This window comes from Pipra filicauda, unplaced genomic scaffold (assembly GCF_003945595.2).
Source record: "Pipra filicauda isolate LSUMZ 115617 unplaced genomic scaffold, ASM394559v2 scaffold32_size4067784_pilon, whole genome shotgun sequence".
In the NCBI taxonomy this organism is placed as follows: domain Eukaryota; kingdom Metazoa; phylum Chordata; class Aves; order Passeriformes; family Pipridae; genus Pipra; species Pipra filicauda.
In genome coordinates this window covers 3,483,968-3,503,803 of record NW_024104454.1, presented here as the reverse complement: position 1 = coordinate 3,503,803, position 19,836 = coordinate 3,483,968, and the positions used below count along the sequence as shown (strand labels likewise).

General features: G+C 40.8%; 1 protein-coding gene across 3 annotated transcripts in view; it reads right to left on the bottom strand.

Moving 5' to 3' along the window:
• Positions 1-8,734: 8,734 nt before the first annotated feature.
• Positions 8,735-19,836, bottom strand: part of TTC17 (tetratricopeptide repeat domain 17) — a 55,271-nt gene continuing 44,169 nt past the window's right edge. For 2 of the 3 annotated variants that reach the window (XM_027719433.2, XM_027719435.2), the window contains exons 18-25: positions 19,391-19,641; positions 18,629-18,794; positions 16,130-16,250; positions 15,649-15,808; positions 15,078-15,161; positions 13,314-13,433; positions 11,147-11,290; positions 8,735-9,814 (exon numbers count right to left, since the gene is read on the bottom strand). In XM_027719433.2, the coding sequence (XP_027575234.2) occupies positions 9,683-9,814; positions 11,147-11,290; positions 13,314-13,433; positions 15,078-15,161; positions 15,649-15,808; positions 16,130-16,250; positions 18,629-18,794; positions 19,391-19,641 (1,178 nt within the window). In that variant the 3' untranslated portion in view covers positions 8,735-9,682. The remainder of the gene's footprint in view (positions 9,815-11,146; positions 11,291-13,313; positions 13,434-15,077; positions 15,162-15,648; positions 15,809-16,129; positions 16,251-18,628; positions 18,795-19,390; positions 19,642-19,836) is intronic. The other variant, XM_027719434.2, reaches the window with a different exon arrangement.

The window sequence follows — 19,836 nt, the reverse complement described above, 5'->3', positions numbered from 1 at the left end:
CCGCCGCGGCGGCGGGCGCTGCCCCGCCCGGCCGGCCCGGCCCGGCCCTTGCAAGCCGGGCTGCGGCTGCCACCTGCCGGCAGAGAGGGGAAATGCGCCTCCCGCCGCCCCCGACCCTTCCCGGGCTCCCCTCGCCGCCCCGGACCCTGCCCAGGGTTCCCCCGCCCCCGCCGGGGACGCCGAGCTGCGGCGGGAGCAGCTTTTGTGTCTGGCGGCGAAAGGTGCCGGCTCCAACCCCTCCCTGGACGGGGACAGACGGGGACATCCGTGGCACGGACACCCCTTTCCCCTCCCAGCATTAAAGGCTCCTGCCCAAGACGTGAGTCATCACGAAACTGGGGATACTGAAGAATCGGCGTTACTCTTGCCGAGTTGCCCAGTGTCCACGGCACACACACGCCCCACTGGCAAAGCCTGTCCGGGAAAGGAATATAGAAGACAGAGAGGTGCCATGAATCAGCAGTGAGGGGCTCGATACCGGGCCTCCGGGGAGGGCAGGAAGTGTGTTGTGGGGGTACCCAGGAGGCTTCAGCGCTGCAGGTGTGTAGGCACAAAACTGCACTACTAGGGATTCACAGGGCCAAAGTTGGCACATGGAGACAGGCAGAACAAAAACTGGGACCTGGGAAGGTGATTCTGTCAGTGGAAGACCAAGGCTGTGGTGGTAGAGGAGGGGGACAGGTAGCACAACTGCAGCTCAACAAACCTGCTGTGCCCAGACTGGCAAAGAGCTGCAAGATCCTCACATCACTCTGATTCTCCCAGGGAAGATGCTGGGACAGTCTGTGGGATGGGATAGCAGAGGGGTACTGGGATGGGACAATTCTTACCTGCTCCTAGTGGGGCAGACCATCCATCCAAGTCCAAATATGTCCAGAGAGGAGGCAGTACTAATTTTGTCCTTGGCTACTTCTCATCTTTGCTTCATCCGCCTATTCCTTAACTTAGAGGTACAGGGAATAAAGCATGACAGTGCTGGAGTGCTTCAGTATCAGTAATGGCGCTTTTCCTGGCATGGAGAAAGGCAGAAGCACGGCAAAGGTGAGGGAGCTGGTGGGAATTGCCCCACAAGCCACTGCTCACACCTCTACCTGCTCCTCAGCCCCTCTGGCTACTAGGTGGATGACAGAAACACAGCTGGAGGGGGCTGCAAAAGGGAGCAGACAGCGACGCTGGCTCTCAGCCCCCAGGTGCTCTTCCCTCTTCTTCCTCCCACTCCTCCCACTTTTCTCCAGCTGCTGGTGCTGCTCTTTCCTCCCACACAGCAGCTCTGAGAGGCTGGAGGAGACAGTAAGGAACAGGGGAAGCACTTGGAGGCTGACAGATGCCACTGCCTGGTTTCTTTCCAGAGCCCCATCTTCCTTCGACCTTCACTGTCTCCTCCATTTGCTCAGTGTTGGCAGCAATGCTTGCAGAGGTGGCTGAGCTGCATGATGTGAAGTGGGGCACAGAGAAATGTAGGTGCCTGGGAGCTAAAGCTGGTCACTGCAGCCCTGTGAAGAAGTCACTTTGTTGTGAGGAAGGGAGGATTGATTTAAAAAAAAGTAAAAAATGTGAAGCTCATTGGTTGTCCCCCCAAAATCAACCTGTGCTAGCCAGGATCCATTTTGCTGGAGATCTTGTGAATGGTGTGCAAGCAAGGCTCTGAGATGGTAATCAAGGGTTGCTGGTGACACTTCAAAGTGAAAGAGTCACCATGATGACTTAATTTCCATGTTACCTGCAGTGACCTTGTTCATTCTGCAAATACCAACTTTTAAACTAATATTGTGAAATCAACTACACTTCTCATTCCCCTCTCAAATGTTTAAAGCCATGCTGACAATTTTAGAAAGTCTTGTTCTACTTTTTCACTGACTTGAAGAGTTGTCTGTTGAACAGACAAATCACAGTAACCTGATATGCTAGGACATGCTATCCAGACTGAAAGAACTACAACTGCCACACAGCCAGTCAGAAAGTTTAAAAAAACCCAAAAAGCTCAGGTCTAAGTCAATAAATAAAAAGATGGAAAGAAAATAAAAGCCCTGTCCCTGAAATCAGATAGGTAATGGAATGAGCAAACTCTACTCTTCTGAAAGGAAAGTTGAAACCACAGGCAAATAGAAGGGGTTTGTCTTGGCTTCTCTTCTGAAGAGTTTCTAAGGGAACTCCCACCCAAGGTTCCCCCCTCCCCCCAACTTTTTTTTTAGTCTCTTGCAAGTCCTCCAGCTGAAGAAAGCAAGCCTTGCCTACACTAAAATATGCCAAATTGTTCTTCTGGTCAAAATGTCTTTGAAACATTTTAGGAGAAAGTGGTTCATAAGAAACACTCTGGGCTTCTTAAGGCACAAAATACCCTATTTATGAAAAGGGACACAGGGCTCTTTGTCAGGATACCAGCAGCAGTGCTGCAATGATCTGATCTGCTCCTGAGAAAATGCTATCACTCAGGTTGCAGCCGCTCAAAGTTTTAAGAGCTTTTAGTGATGTTCCTGCTAAGTTTGGCTATTGTATACTGGTGCAAGGGGGGCGTCACTATAGAAATTTAAAGGAAGGCCCGTGTAAACCTACAGTGACAAGGATAAGAACCCTTGTAGAGCTCTTGCAACCTGATGTGCTGACTAAGCTGCTCCAAATAATTAAAATTGCCCTTTGATGACAGGTATTAATTAAGTCGGGTTTGTCAGATCATTCAATTCACCTCTCTCAGATCACTGAAAGAGACTGTAAAGCACTACTGTACTCAACAGATAATGCACAAATTAAAAAGGTTTTAGGCACAATTTTCATTATGGCAGTCTAATAGTAGAATTGGCTCAGTGAACGAGGTAGGGCACACCACATACATTTTGTTATGTGAATGTGTGCATCCACCCATGCTCAGGGACATACATACATGGCATCATGCCATCTACTTGCATAGAAAACTCTTCCTCAGATGACCCCACAGGCAGACATATCCCTGTGCCACACAACAAGACACAGAACTCACTATCTGCAGGTCCCCGAGAAAGAGGGCAAGAGTGATTGGGCCAGAAGATGCATCTGGTTTGTGAAGTGTAGATTGGCCACCCTAGTGTTAACACCTCAGTTACCCAAATCAAATTCTGATCTTTCCTTTCCAGCAGTAACTGCAATCTAGGTGGAGAAGGTAGAAAAAAAGCAGATTAAGGATGCTGTATAGTCTCCTTAAAAAAGCACAGAATTGCTTTTAAGTATTCTATCCTCCCAAACAAGTGAGTAGGCTAAAAGCCAAACCAAGGTCAGGCCTCCATTTAGTCAAGAAGGCAAGTCTTAGCATGTCGCAGAAAAGGTGAGGGAGAAAAACTGTCCATGATCTTCTATAATACAAGAAGTAGCAGGTTCAAAACGAATGGATACTTCTTCACTGGAAACTGAACTCTGTAATTCTCAGCCATAGGTGTCCATGGATCCTAAAATGTCTACAATTTAGACAATGGACTAACAAAGTCATAACAGTATTACACAACATGTTTAAAGGGAGGGATGTCAGTGCACACAGGAGTGGGTGTGGTAGGGCGTAGCAGAAGGCTCTCAGGCACACTGCTCCAGGCTTCGCCACCTCCCTCAGCACTCGGAGCTGGAAAGGTGTGTGGGAACTTGTGTTCAGGGAGGCTGAGCAGCTCTTGTCCTCCAAACACTAAAGGAACATACTGAAAACACAGAGGGACTGCATGTCAATGGCTGGTGCCCCACTGCTGCAATGGTTTTGCAGCATCGACTCGTGGCTTCTTAAATGTCCTTCTTCTTGCTGATGTCTCCAGACAACCAGAAAAAAACATCCACTCAGGCTATCCCTTTGTCCTTTTTAACTTGTCTGGTCCTGCCATCAGAAACAGTCTCTGATGCTATGAAAGCAGGACTTTTGGCTTCCTTGCTTCTATCTGGAGCCTTCTCTCTCCTTCAAGAGTCTCACCACTAAAGCCTGGTTTCTTTTCCCTTTTCCCAGAGAACATGGTTTCCTACCTTAGCTCCTAGCATGGTAATCGGATGAGACTGGCTTCCTCCATCCATTTATTTTGTTTGTATTGCATCTGCCCACAAGTTAGTGCCTCTTAACTTTTACATATTACATCTTTGCTGCTCAGCATATGGACCACAAGACAGAGTACAGCAAAAGGCACTCATAAGAATAGTGGTAACTCATGCTATCATACTATAATCTGTAACAGCTGCAGCTCTGGGAAACACCAACTTTTAAAAAAATTCCACAAACCAACAGTAGAATTAGACTATTAGAGAAAGAGGACAAGACTGGATTTTTTAGATCAAAAAGCAAAACAGCCAAAAATTCAAGTTGAAAATTTTCCATTAAATTGTACTAGAATGATGACCAATTGATTTGGCAGAGTAGTATTCTCCAAGAAATGCGGATTCCTTGGATTTTAAAACCAACAGTGGTGTTACCATGGAAGGACTGTGGCCAGAAGGTTTGACTCAACAACTGCCTGATCCCTGGCTAAGGCACCAGTGACCACTGAAATTCTGTGGGCCAGTGTCTGGGGCTGTGCACTCTTCAGAGCATAGACTGGCTCTTGTGTGAAATACCTGGCATGCTGCGGGCACAAATAAATATAAATAGCAATACTCTGGTAGACTACTAATAACTCAATTCTGAAGGACTGAAAATAGAAGGAGCAGTTGAAACCAGATTAAAGAAAAAAAAATAAATCAACAAATCAAAACACCTGTGTCAAGACAATCCCCATAGATTATAAATATTAGAAAGCTAACTCATACTCATCTGTATTCAAAACTGTTCCTTCTGTGGCACTGTCATCACACCCCCTCTGGGACTACTGAACTCAGATACTATTATTTTTGCTCTGGAACCCAGAAGTAGATCATTAAGTTTAAAAGGTTAAAAAACCCCAACTACTTGCAAAAGTTCAAGGGGCTGCTTTTTTAAGCAGTAGGCCATATCAAACCACCGTTCCTAATCAATCCTGAGCTTCTCAATACTCAAAAATGAAAAAAGCCTAAAATACAAGAACTCTCTCTCTTCATTCAGACTGTCACTTCCTTAATGTTCTGTGTATGGAATATAGGTTGCACCACTCTTGTGCAGATTCCCTAAAAATAGCAGTGAAAACACATTGCCTTTAAATTCACTACCTGTCCCTTTCTGGTAGTCATTTGCAGGACAACTTGCTGTTGGCTCTCACAGAGGACCAGCCATTGGACCTCAGCAAGACCACCACAAATTGATAGGAAAGCTTCACAAGCCCCCGTTCACAGACCCAAATGTCTTTGTTTGAATCAATACTGGCACACTTGAGTACATTCAGCAAATTAAGAGAAAACCCAACAAAACCAATCCCACAAGTGACAAAGCTTACTCTTGGGGGACATTTCTTTTAAGAGAGTCTCATTGACCCAATCATGGCCGGCTGGTCCTCTAAGAAATCACGGCAATCTGCAGCACTCCAGAAGGACACATCTAAGTGATTCTTGAGATGGGAGGACACCACCCCCCCCAACCTGCCACAGAATATCCAATAGCTATAGAGAAGAGGAGAAGCTTGCGTTTTCTGAATGTCAAGGCAAATTCTTCTAAAGCATTTTCACTCTTTCAGTACTGATACAGAGACTATTAAACTCTTCCTATTCCTGCTTCATAGGTTTCCACACTGTTGTTTTTTGTTTGTGTTGCTACTATTTGTATTCTCTGGCATTACGACAGTTTCTCATACAAATTCATAAGCAGCAATAATTCCAGCTCCAAAAACCCCCATATGTTCTAAAAAGACATCAGACAATGTGTGGGAGAAAGAGAGGTACAGCAGGGAGGGAAATACCTTGCCTGAAGTCATACAAGAGGACAGCAATGAGGGTAGGAACATTACTATTCATGAAGCAGGTCTAAACCCAGGAGGTCCTAAATTGCTAGCCAGAAAAGTTCATGGCAGCTACTGCAAATCACAGGAAGCAAAAGCATCACAATACTGCAACAAATCTAATTAGCATCTTTGGCTATATCATACAATGCTTAGGGAGAGGTTAAGGATTTGTTCGTTTTTAATCTTTTTCCTGTAAGAGGAAGGGAGGGTTATAGAGTAGGGAAAGAAGGTTGTAAGCTGCATCATAAACCTTTTCTGATTACCATTTTCCATTTGTCATGAAAATTTGCCATCATAGGGGATCCAAGGTGTCCGTAGGTGATCTGTCTCCATTGCATTGTAAAACCTCTTGCTTGAACGTGATCCTATGGTCACACTGGATGGCAACACGATACTTGGGGTTTCCTTTTTTTGTGTGGAATCAGTGCAGTCCTGACCAGTACAACTATGACATCGACAGTAAATCAAAACCAACGACTTCATAGATATAAGTATCTGATTCTTTTCCTGTAGCATTTGCCCTCAAAAGCCCCTGGATGTCAGGAGCTTTAGAGGCTGTGAGCATGCTGAGGATTTTGAGGATGTTATCTGTGAACAAATGGAGACATTTTTCCCATCTATACTTAATTTGTGGACATGCTCTGAAAACAACTGAGGAAAAAAAACCTTTTTTTTTTTTTTTTTGGAGAAGAGAGGATTTTGCCATTTACCTATGGTTATGTCATCCCTCAGTTCCACTACTTCAGTGATATGTTTAGCAGAGCCAGTCAAAGTGAAATGAGTTACCAAGCCTCATTATTAGAAATCATATTGAAGTTCAGTTTGTCAAAGTATCTCAACAGTCAATGGAAAGGAACAGGCAGCTCGAATACGCAATTTGTCATGCTCTACAACAGGGAGGGTAGATCATCCTCCAAGATAATAATCTTTTCCATTTATCGAAAACAGAGCCTAGACAACTATCTTAGCTTATTTTAAAATAGCTTAAATGCAAGGAGATGAATGTAGTCCTTAAATAGCCAGCTCATCCCACAGAGAATCACACCTTTCCTCCATAATTTGCATTGGCCTCCATTTCAGCACGCTGCCCAACTTGTTTGCTATTTGTACGATCAGCATAATTAGTTTTAATTGACTAACACTTGAACACAGTCAAACCACTCAAACCCACCACTCTTGGCATTTATATAGGAGGGTTGAAGGCATGGAGATGAGAGTGTTCCATTATCCTTCTCCACGGGCACATGCCAGCATTCCTCAGCAGATTCACTAATGGGTGAAATCTTTATAGCGTTAGGTCAAGTTTATGCTCTCAAGTAGATCTCTTTGCTTCTGGTTTTCAGTTCGATGTACTGCTTATGCACAAGGGATTTAGGAATCACCTAAAATTTTGGAAAGTACAGTTAAGAGGAAAGCAGAGACTATTTTAAAATCAGTTGTATGGCAGAGAGAGCAAACAGTAAACAAGTAGCAATGGAACACCTGTACATACAAATTTTTTGGGACTAAGGCAGAACACATTAAAGTACTTGAACCAAGATTCAGAAAAAATACCTCAAGTCAGATGACTGCAGTTTTCAAAAACCATTTATGAGGTGCAAATTCTTTGGAAATGCCATATCCTGCTATCTCCTTGATGGCCATTTATAGTATGGTCAAACACAAAAAACTTAGTCTTCCTGCATTTTGTATGATGCCTATATACAGTACATCTTGCTGCATTTCTTAATGAAAAAATTAATAAACACTGGAGTAAGCAAGATGTAAGCTGACATGAGTATTAATAGCTGACTTTAAGTGCCCACCAGTGTTGTCTAATCCTTGATGATCCAGAAAAGGTCTGTTTCAATTCCATCTATTGTCAAAGCCATGGATGACCATCTGTGCTCCACATACTGCCCCCCTGGGGTTCTTAAGGACCAGCCTTACTCTTCACTTAAATCCTGGCATCCCCCATTATCAGTGAGACAGATGCAGTAGAAAAGAGTTCAGCAGGTGGCAGCCACTTGATTTGACCACGTGATATATTAGGAAACCAAGTTGTAAAGTCCATCCTCTGTACCAAGGGAAGTTTTTGCACATTACATTTTAAAACTAGCACATGACATATTTGCCAAATATATTTAAGTGACTTCCAAGTATTTATCAAGCACTATAAAAGTAAAGCAGACCAGTTAACCAAACTGGTTTACATATAGATACAGCTTTGCCTGTCTCCAGCCCAAAACATTCAGCCTTCCAGTAGCCTTGGGAAGAAAACACAATTTGACATGCTGTTGACTCTGCTGATAAAAATTTAACATATTCACCCACTTTTAATACAAATCTACCCAACAGTAGCACTTGCTCATACCTCTGTCAGGCTTTCTAGATAAATGAAAACTACTTGCACTAAAACAGGGGTAAAATTTGCATTAGAACTGCTTATCTTCAGTCATATATAAAAATACTCACAGATCCTTTTATGAAGTAATGTTACAGTATTATAAAAATTATGTTGATGTCACAGTTTCCACCACTGCCATACTTGCTCTTAATCTGCATTAATGAGAGAGGAAAAATATGGGGGGGAGGGAGGGGGAAAGTAAATTCATAAGCATTGTTAGTTCTGAATCACTAAGAATCATATTTAACACTAAAAGCTGGAGGGGAGGTTATATGAGAGCTGATTTAGTTAACTTTCCCTTATTTTACTCTGCCACAGAGAGTCAGACACAGAGGTGCGGGGAATTTTCCAAGGGTGCACATGAAATCGTTGTCTAATCAGGAGTGTTAAAGGTTTTCCCGCCTCCCAGCTCTGTCTGCTCCCAAGGAAAGGCTGTAGCTCCCCTAGACTAACTAAGCCAGACTCTTGCAAATGGCGCATGACACACACACTGGAGGAGAAGCTGCGAGTTGTTCATAAACGATTTATTTTATTTCAAATATGTGCCCTTTTTGATTCATCAGTGATGTCTGGAGAATCATGTCCTCCACCAACCAAAGACAGAACTGATTTGGAAATCTTCCACCTGACTTATTTGCTGTTGATACCTTGACACCGTCTCCCTCCTCCTCCTCGGCAGCTGAAAGTATGGCTCAGAGTGAGCATAAACTTGCACCTTATTCCGAAACGGCTAGAAATATAGTGAACAAAGAATTAGTAAATCAACCACTCAGGGAGGCAGAGGGCTATGAATATATAGGCAAATACAAAACACCTTATTGGGATTTTTACCAATTTTCTTTTTCTGCAAGTAAGATTAAAAACTACTTTGACTTTAGGGTCCTCCTGTTCCCTCCTCCTTATCCCCCAAGAGAAACAAACAATTCCAGAAATACTTGATGTTTCTCATGTTTTTTATAAACATTTAGAAGTCTGTTCCTCTCCTTCCAAAAAAGCAGGTAATGTGGTATGGAGTGAACAGGACCGGACGAAGCATGAGTTTCACATGGATGAATTGCTTATTATCTCTTCTTACTATTTGGTACAGGTATGTGCTTTGCATTTCCAGTGACTTAGATTGTAAGACATGAAGCAAGTTATTTTGGATGCTGATGCCAATCTGAGCATTAAGGAAAAAGTAACAGTGCCTGGCTCCTGGTACAGGTGGTCATGGACTTATGGAAGTTTCTTGGTTTAATATTTACATGGATGTTTTAAAATTACGGTCTGTGAAATATATTTTCCAAAGATGCTCCTATATTTGAGAAAAAAAAATAATAAAAGAACCCTTGATCCAAATCCCATCTCTTTTTAAAAGTCTTGTTAAAAATTTTGATTCCTCAATTTATCTTAACACGCTTAAAAGCAGAATAGAGAATAATGACATTTTTAGAAAAGAGAAAGATGCTGGTCTCTAAGGAGACCGTCGCTCTTTTTTCATAAGTAAATGACACTGAATGGTGCGGATTCGATTCTTTGCTGGGGCAAACTCCGGCTGAAGTTTTAGTGTTGACTCATACCATTTCATCGCCTTTTCAAACTCTTCCTGTAAAGAAAGAAACAAGAGTGCAAAGAGTCAGATTCCAAAAGCAGTAAACACATTTTCTATGCCTTTCCTATCCTAAGTAGTTGTGTAGTGTGATATGCGCAAAAGCAGCTGAACCAATTCACGTGGTTTAGGATTTTTTTCCCTTCTTCCCCAAATAAACCGCTATTTTCTTGGGCTAATGACTCAGTTCTGCATAATCCATGGAAAGGAGTCAAATTACTGTTGCGAATTATTGATCCATGTTCTTGTCTTTTCCTTTTAATAGTACATCTTAGCATTCTTGATGTAAAAGTAACTTTTAAAAACAGATTTCAGTCAGAATTCATACAGATAAAATCTTTAAAATCATGGACAATGCAAAACCACCAACTTTTCTGAAGAGCTAACATTTTTAGAAACAATCTGAAATTATTTTTAAAAGATCACTCAATGTAGAGAGTAAAAACTTAACAAAAAAACGCCAAAACTTAAAGAGCATACAATAGCTAGAGAATTTCAATTGGTAAGCTGGACTCAGATTGGTAGTTAGAAATATTTATGTGGAAATAGCATCTAATTTTATATAGCTGAAATCTCATTACCTATGCCACTCTGCTTTTTTATTAACTAGGAAAGCATGCCAACATCCAATAATGTATTAGAAGAAAAATGAGAGGGGAAAAGACCCAAAACATTCTGGGGTTTTCAGTAATTTTCAATACTGTTTTTGTTCTATTAAGTTCCTTTTCTCAGTAACTTTAGTTGTACAGTAGAGATAATACTAATTTCTAGCCATCTTATAAACACTAACTAGATCAAGGTGAGTTGTGAAGTTTTGGTTTTTTAAAAAGTACATTTTAATAGAATATATAGACAGTATGAAGAAATTTGAGTTCAATCTGTAAATTACATTAGACATTGATAATCCAGATATTGAAGCTGAACTTCCCTTGTGTTTCTTCCCTACAACTGTGAATTGGATTTTACTTATTATTCTAAGCTTAGCTCTTCAGGATGAGGACCCAAATTATCATTAATTTTCCAGTAGAAAAGTATCTTGTGTTTAGATGAGCAGCCAACACAAATTACCAATTGTTTGCTACTGGCTTAACAAAGCTTTGCAGACAGCATTCTAAAGCCAGCTTATAAAAATGTTGGCCTTAAAGTACTGAGTAATAGGAGTAAAATGAATAATAGAAGTTTTGCCTTCCACAAAAGATATTCCTTCTTGATGATCCTACCCTGATTTCTTGAACGCTGTTCCTTCAGAATTATTTGTAAGAATACCATTTTAATATCCATGTAAATATTGTACCAAAGACAGATCTAACTGGGTGACAGCACACTCACCATTGCTACGTAGACATTTGCCAGTGTGAAATGATTAACCACAAAGTGTGGCGCTATTTCCACTGCCATGGTGGCCACAATGATGGCATCATTCCAGAGTTTTGCGTTGTGGAAGATGTTTGCTAGACTTATTAGTGGCACGTCCTGAAAGAGAAGAGCAACAAACAGTGAGGTTCTTTCCATTGAAGTTGTCAGAAGACTCCACTACTCAGCCACTCTCACTTGGTTCCTACTCACTTCCCTCTCTGGTGACATTAAAAGTGATGAGCCAGACCTGTTTTACTTTAAAAGGGCATTTGGGCCCAAGTTATAAACAAAAAACCCCTCACACCCACAACTACTCTCAATAGTGATAAACACTACTGTTGGATAGAAAAACAACTCAAAAATTAGCTCACTTAAGTGTCCTAGGATGTTTTTTGTCCTGCCTCCATCACAGAATTATTATTCTGATGCTGAGTAACAGCAATAAGTAAAATTTTCTCAGCTAATCACTGATGGTATGTTTTTTATTTCCTGTATTTCCAGACTGTGACCTTGTCTAACTAACAAAACTGTCGAGCCCTGCAAGCCATAGCAGACTCTGGGAGCTGGGCTTCATACCTTCAAAGGACAAAATACTGCTTAGTACCAAGTCTTAAATGCCCTCAACAAGACAATAAAACATTCTGGATGTGATTCCTGCCTCCTTGACCTCCACATGTCAAGGAGTACCTTTGGTGGATAAGTCATTCATGTTTGCAAAGCAGATATTATGGAAGTCAGAATCACAAAAGAAGTTCACAGGAAAATTAATTACCTTTCATTTACATAAGAAAAGTCAAGAGAAAGTAGCCAGAGTGCATAAAAGCAAAGAAGAGGATAAAACAAAATATTAAACAGCTTTTAATTCAGTGCTAACTCTGAGTACAAGCGCAGTTGTATCTGCAAAAATCCAGACTTTTCTCTGGAGGCAGCTTCAGGATGGAGGACAAAACCAAGGTACAAATTAGGAGAGTCATCCAGTCTCAAGCAACTTTACATCATATTTCTAGAAAACAGCACTACTACACCATAATCTTGCCAAGCTGTAATTTCCAATCCATAGTCTGACCCTTACAAATCACACAACTAAGGGCTCCGCTCCTGAGGAACCATTCCCCATTACTAAGAAATACAGGAAAATAAGCAAAAGTTTGATGTGTTAGATCGTGGTTCCAACCTTGTTTTAAAAGGACAATGCAAAGATAGAGACTTATAGGAGACATACACAGGATATGCAGTGGGGATGTGCATTTCTTAGTTGAGGCATTTCTACTGTAAATGGCTAACTCCTCCTAATAATATCCTGAAAGTGTAAATTACTTTGACTCCCAATTTTCAGAGAAGGGTTGAAGCCCAAGATTCAAAAAGGAGTATACATTTTGCAATGCTGCACAATTTGTCGCTCAGGTCCCAAAGGAAAATTTACAATGTATAGTAAGGAGCCTATGCATTTATCAGTTTGCAAGGGGGAGCTTGGTGTATAAGAATAGACATTATAATGCTCAGCACAGCACGTGGCAAGGTGAAGAGTACAAAGGACTTCAGCCAACTGAAACATTAAACAGAAGATGATATCCAAAGTACTGCCTTTTTTTTTGAGTGAAGTACAGAACTGCTGCACAAAGTCAAGCAATATTGTCTAGTTGAGAGTCACACCCTAAACGCTTAAGATTTAAGCATTTAAGTAATTCCTTTAGATACCACCTCCTATCCTCTTTAAAAGCACAACCAGAAGACATACTCCCCTCTTTAAAAGCACAACCATAAAATATACTCCCCATATCCTGGGTTAGAAAACTTGTCTAGACAAAGGCTGATTAAGACTCACAGTCCTATGTAGCAAGAGGAAGTTCAAGCCCAGAATGCCCAGAGAGGTGTCAAACCCACTAAACTGTAGGAAACACTACTGAACCTTTTCTGCAGTTATCTTTTGTTTTTGCTTGTTTGTTTTTTTTTTAAGAGACAGTCCGTACCAAACAGGTGGTGAAAGTCTTGAGGTTTCACCTCAACTAGATAATACCTAATACCTTATAGACAGTTGATAAAGTATCTATAATTGTTGGTCTTAAAAATAATCTGTGAAAGCTCTGTTGTGACAAGCAAAACATTATTTCATCTGAGTAGTGGCCACACGCATACACACCTTCATGTGATGGGGTGCATAGTGCAATGCTTGCCGTAAACAATCAATTGCCTTCTTTCCTTGGCCTTTCACCCTCCAGTAAAGAGCTGCCATGCTAGAGAGGACCCATGAAGTCTGATTCTGGCAAAAGAAGAACATGAAAAACTGTCATGTAAACATCTGTAGTGAATAGTCTTATCTTTCACTCTTCGAATTAATTTGTTATACTCAAGTAGAGGGTGTTACACTTAAAAATGGCATTAAACTATTCCAAAACAGCAAAAGGTTTCTTATCTGACAACACATATGCAATAACCAGGTAAATGAGACTGCCAAATGAAACACAAGTTCTAAATGCAATGTCATTTTCTTCGGAAAGGAATACCAGTTAAATAGCTTTCAAAAACCACAACAGCTGTCTGATGCAGAGCATCTAGACGTGTATACATGTTAGCCAACATGAAGGAAAAAACTTAGTTAAATTAGCTGATTGGACTTGTAGGCTCCCTGCAATCATTGGAAAGAGAAAGGATGCCCTGGGATGCAGCTCAGACCAGATGCCTGACAAAGCTCAGTGGGTAACCTTTGGTGCCTCTAGCTGGCTGACTCCCATGCCCTGTGTTACAAAGGAAAATACTACGTGCTTGAATTCTAAGGACTCAGACACAGTAAATGAATGTTTATGCTCACATATGCAATTACATAAGTAGCCATCTTGATTTGTTTGATTAGCTCTTGTGAATACTGAATGAGATTGGTAGACAGAAGAACTGCATTTTATTTCCAACACAGCCAACACTGAGAATTCTGTTACTAGTCTCTGCACTAAATTTTCAGCTTATTTGGATAAAGCTTGCTGTCTGCAGGGGAAACTAGCACTTAAGAGAAAAAGCTACCATACATCTAAAGTGAAAAGAGACTAAGTCTTGTAAGATGAAGACAAGAGTAACATCTTTACTTTCTGGGAATGGACAAAGCTATATTGGCCTCAGTTTCAAAGCACAGTAAGGTTGGTCCTTGGACAGCTTTCAGAAGAATAGGCCAGGGGCACCAAACTGGTTTGACTGAGACCTCTTTTCTACAGTAGACCGGGATATTCTCCCTACTAGTTGTAAACCCAGAACAGCAATCCCTACATCTCTATCTACTTTGTAGATCCTGGGAAAAAAATTACGTCCCTTATCACCTCATCCTAAGGTGCTCAACTGAGGTCCTCAGCAGCCTTTAGCCATAGAGCTTGGTTTTCTCTGGGGACAACAGGAAGTGCAGCCCTGCACATGGTACCACACCTCTGCCTGAACACATCTGACACTTCAGCCCAACACTGGATGAGGTAAAAGAAGCAGGCTGAAACAGCAGGAAGCTGTCTGACTGCTGAATGCCAGAAGCATCACTGGAGAGGTGAGACATGGCTTAACTCAACTTTCCATAAGCTCCAAGTCAATGTAGCATAAAAAGAAAGAAGAGGGCTGAGAACTGTTGAAATAGTTTAATATATCAATAATCAGCAATGCTGTTCACTACAGGGCAGGAAAGCCTGGAAAATCTGACAAGCTTAACTTTCAGTAGAGAGATATGGAAGACACTTGCCGGTGTAAGCACAGGGTATACCTCAACAGAATACCTGTGAGGGCATTACAGATGCTAAATAGACACAAATCTCTAGTCCAAGTACTAATATGTTCCTTGCCTGAGATTTCACACGAATGATTTGAGACCAGATTGACCAGTATGTCAGTCATTAGCAGTAAGCCCAGACTTCTCATTTATATTGTTTACACATACCTTTTCCAAAGCTTTGGCTATTCGAGTACCAACTTGTTCTAGTGACTGGGGTGAGTACTGGTCTTTGCCAAGATTCTGTAGCACCTGTGGAAGAGGAAGTACAAGTGCTTACATGCTGGTACCTAGTAAGAGATGTCTCTTGTTTGTTGGTTGCTTTTTTACCCAGCCTTTTACAAATGCTGTCACCTGCTTCAGCCTAAACATCCTTGTCTATCTTGAGTTAATACTATCTGTATTATCACACAGTGTTATAATTCCATGGCACTGAATACTAAGAAGCTAGAAGTTCTAAGTATGCTGACTTGGACTTTTCTTTCACTTATTTATCCACCAAGAGCTATAAATACAGAGACACTAACGGTGTTTTAGGATTTCCCTCAGACCAGACTATAGATGGTTGGGAAAATATTCTGGTAACATTTGTTGGTTGCTGGTTTATTGCTCTTACAGTTTTATCTGGGCATTAATTCACTGAAAATCACCTCTGGAGACAGGACACTGAACTAAATGGGCCCTGAATCTGCCATGGTGTGGCAGCATTTTTGTGTGTCAGCCTTCAACTCTGGCATACCTCTTTCAGTTGACTTTCTCCAGTGTAATGCAAGCTGGCCCGACTAGAGACACCTTGCAGGTGGTCCAAAGTATGCATACTGGCTGGTAGGTTTGGGTTACAAAGGGGCTCCATGGCTGGTTCTTGCAGCTGTGTGGCAAAATCAATGTGTTCTGTAATGCTACAAATGTCATAAAACAAGCTGAATTAGTTAAGAGAAGAAAACAGAATAGTCATTATGAAGTTCTCTAGTGAAAGTAAACTGCTCAGAACCAGGCAGAATCTCATTTGAGAAGCTCAAGAGGCAAGAGAAAGTGTATCTTCCATCTGCGCTTGCACTTTTCTTTGCAAGTCTATTGATGAAATACCACATAATGTTTTCAAACTTCTTTGAAATCCTGAAAGTTCTTTCTTACTATCAAAATCTTCACTCTATGCACACTGAAGGCCATCTAACTGTCTTGCTTTGTGTAAGTAACTTATTTAAGGCTCATATACTTACTCAATGTTTTTAGCAGAAACAGCAAGCCATGTGCTGGCTACAGCTGTAAGCTCTACCCTGCGAAGCTTCAGGCATTCATCAGGACTTGGCCAGCCAAGGCTACGATAGTCCCGCCTTTTTCCTTGAGAAAGTAAAACAAAAACAGAAAAAACTTTCTGGAAGCAGAAGACATTATACTTCAGTACGATGATTTATAAAATACTTTATACCAGTGGATACATTCCCTGCATTATAAAAGTCACCATCTTGCAGTCAGATTTCTTTAAGAACATTCCTGAACCTAAATGGACTGAACGGAACTTGTAGGATGCAAAGACAGAACCAGATTGTACGCAAGACAGCTTAGGAGATGGAGTTTCAAAAGCTGTTTCATTACACTTTTCCAAAACTACAGATTAAAAACAACTGCCACTTCTTGGTTACAGGTATTATCTCTACTTAAATGTCCTTAAAAAAAGTTCATAACTGAGTCATCATTTATATTCTACAGTTACAGTTAAAATGAATAAAAGTTGTTTGGACTATCTTTTGACAATCCCAGGTGAAAGACACTGCCCTTTCTGTTCAATGAGTATTGTTTAGGAGAGTCAGTGGCTTTTACTGCATTCTTACACTCAAGACAGCAACATTTCTGAAACTATTAAACAATTAAACCTTAGCCCTCCCACTTTTCCGAAAAGTTAAGCAAGGCAGGGAAAGGTTAAATAACTTGCTTTATGTTAACAAACAGATCACCAGGAGAAAGAAGAACATGATCTTCACATCTGAACCAAAGTCTACGGAAATCTCCCATTCCCTTCCATTTGGTGGATACTGTAGCAAGTCCAAGGAATCAAGCCTGTGTTAAATGTTAGGAAACATTTTCCTCTCATATAAGAAACATCCAAACTATTTGGAACATAAAAAAAAAATAAATCCCAGTAGCAGTAGATTTGCACAGTGGGAAGCCAAGTTTAACACCGTGCCAATCTATTGCACCAGCTACGCAGAAAGCGTACTTATTTCAGTACTTATTTCTAGTTACCCGAAATTTTGCCCATTTGGATGCAAATCCTATTTCTCATACAAGTTATAGTAAGCCACTTTGCCATAATTTTGCAAAATAACAAAGATGTTTGTAATACCATGTATTTTGTAAAGCATTGTGATAAAAGGAAAATTAATTTTGAGATACACTAGGAAACTTCATAGAGAAATGATCCGTTCTCATCATCACCACTGTGAACTATCTGTGGGTTCTTACTGGTACGAATAGCAAAATTCAGCAAGCGGTATGGAAACGCTGCAGAGACAGGTCAATAGTCTGGGAGGTAGTCAAACACAGGAGAGATACCATAATTTCCTTGTTCTACCAAGAAGTCCCCAAGTGACCTTCAATATGTTACTTAAATGTTGGTGATTTAGTTCTTGCAAAGAGGATGTCAGCAGATCCTGCCTCACAGGAATGTTAGGAAGGTAACTACTCTCCAACAGAGGGATGCTGTGTAATAAATCCACAAAAGTAGCTCGGATGGAAAGAAGATAAATATTGAGGAAAGGATAGGTGTGTGCTCACAGATGATAGTCTGTTTTCATGTAATCCTTCCCCCTACTTCTAATATTTAATTCAATAACCTACATTTGTCAGTTGCTAAAAAAGGAGCTTGTTAAAGTTTTCATGTAAAAGCCTTCAAAATGTGAAACCACTTTCCAGGTCATCAAATCATCAAGGACTAAGATGTACTGTAGAACATATTTTTCCTTACACAGTCCTACAACATTAAGATTTTAGCTCCATTGAAAGATAAGACAAAAAGCATGGGGGCCAATTACTTGGGTTTTATTCTTTGGCACCACATTAATAGATTAGTCTCCAATTCCTGTTACTCAGCGAGCAAAAACTCCACTTCTCTTTCCAAATCTCATCTATGTTGGTGCAAAACTCTACCTTTCTGTAGCTCCAGTATTCTGGAAGACAGTCTCTAAGTTTTCTTTTATAATATCACCAAACAATTACAGCAGAACACTTATTTTTATTTATTTATTTCATTTTTATTAGACCAAACTTTCTGTTTTTTTGTCTTTGAGTTGTATGTCTTATGTTTAGTCAACAATGAGTCCAAGCTCTTATTCTGCATCCTGATAAACTAACTTCTCTGCTCATTCAGTTTTATCGAAAGATATCATCTTTAAAACCCCCTCTCTCTTTTACTACTTCTACTCACAATATTTACCCCTTTCATTCTCCACTCTTACCACTTGACCCCCAGAAGTTTTGGGGAATTAACTAGAAAGTTTTCATTCAGTAAATAAAGTTATGCTGCACTTCATCAAGAAGGTGCAGAGGGAGGAGATTTCTTATTTTCCTGTGTACTCATATAGAAGGCACATTTCACTACATAGTCTTTGTGATGCTTATTTTTAGTAATAAATCAGTGTAATATAAAAGCTGCAAAGGAAATAAGCCATAGGAATGCAAAAGCTGCAAATGATTCGCTTTCTCTAGAAGCAGCAGGTTACCTATTGGTCCAGGAGAAGGTATCTTTGGTCCACTGATCTCTAGTGCAGTTTGGTAAAAGTTTTCATTTTCTCCATTAGTCCCTTCTTCCACAGTTCTCCCAGCTGGCTCCTGGAGATCCAGGCTTTCAGCTTTGGGTTTCTTTAAACGTTTGACCTGAAAAGTGATCTATCAAAAGAACAGTATTAGCAAGGTTAACAGTAAGAAACACCATGGATGTTATCAGCTCCAATACATTACTTATTTTAGCCCAAAGATGTTACAGATGAGATTTTTGTCTCTCTCCTTCCCTCCCCATGTCAACCCATTCTCTAAGTCTGATCCCTTGCAGTGTATCATGCCATGCACAAAAATATTCTTACCTCTAACATAAGAGAAAACCAATTTAACTGCTGGAGAACCGAAAGGCATTTTTCAGTATGTATTTTACTTGTAACATGATGACAACAGGTATTTTCTTGTTTTCATGCTAACCAGAACTTTTACTTAGAATCTTTTTTCCTTTGCAACTGTGAGCAAGAAGGTTGAAGGCATCCAGCATCATTCTATACCTAAGCTCTTGCTGCTGATTATCAGCACTTATATGATGCCAGTTGGTGATGGATTAAAACCACTTGTTCATTTTACACAAGCTATCAACCGTATCTTTTAGGCCCATAGGGAGAGTTCATGTATCTCCCAGTGTTAAACTCCCTGAACTGTCCTCATCTTTCCTCCGCAATAGTTAGTTAGTACAAGACTTACGTAAACTCATTCAAACTTACCCATTCAGCTTCATCATCATCACCACAGTCCCCAAAACAGGAGCTAGCCAGTCCATCCTGAGATCCCTTCTTCAGGACCCGGATTCCCTGCAAGTCCATCCGACGACCTTTTACCTCCAGTGCTCCTTCAAAAGCTTCCTGAGGCCAAGAATTTTCAAACTCATCCACCAAAGCCAGCATCTCTTCAGACATCTGATCATCTTCTAAACCCTCCACTCCCTCTGAACCATTGCTTTCTGCTGTTACTGCGTCTAAGAGGGAATATCACAAAAATTAAAAATTATTTTCCTTGTGCTTTCACAAATTGTATAAAAATAATCTTTTTTCTGCCGCCTGACTTTTCCACTTGCACAAACCAAGTAACACTGACTATTCACTGCACACTGCAAACAGAACTAGAGAATGCAGACTTCCCCACTGCAAATAAGCATCCATGTTATGCAGGG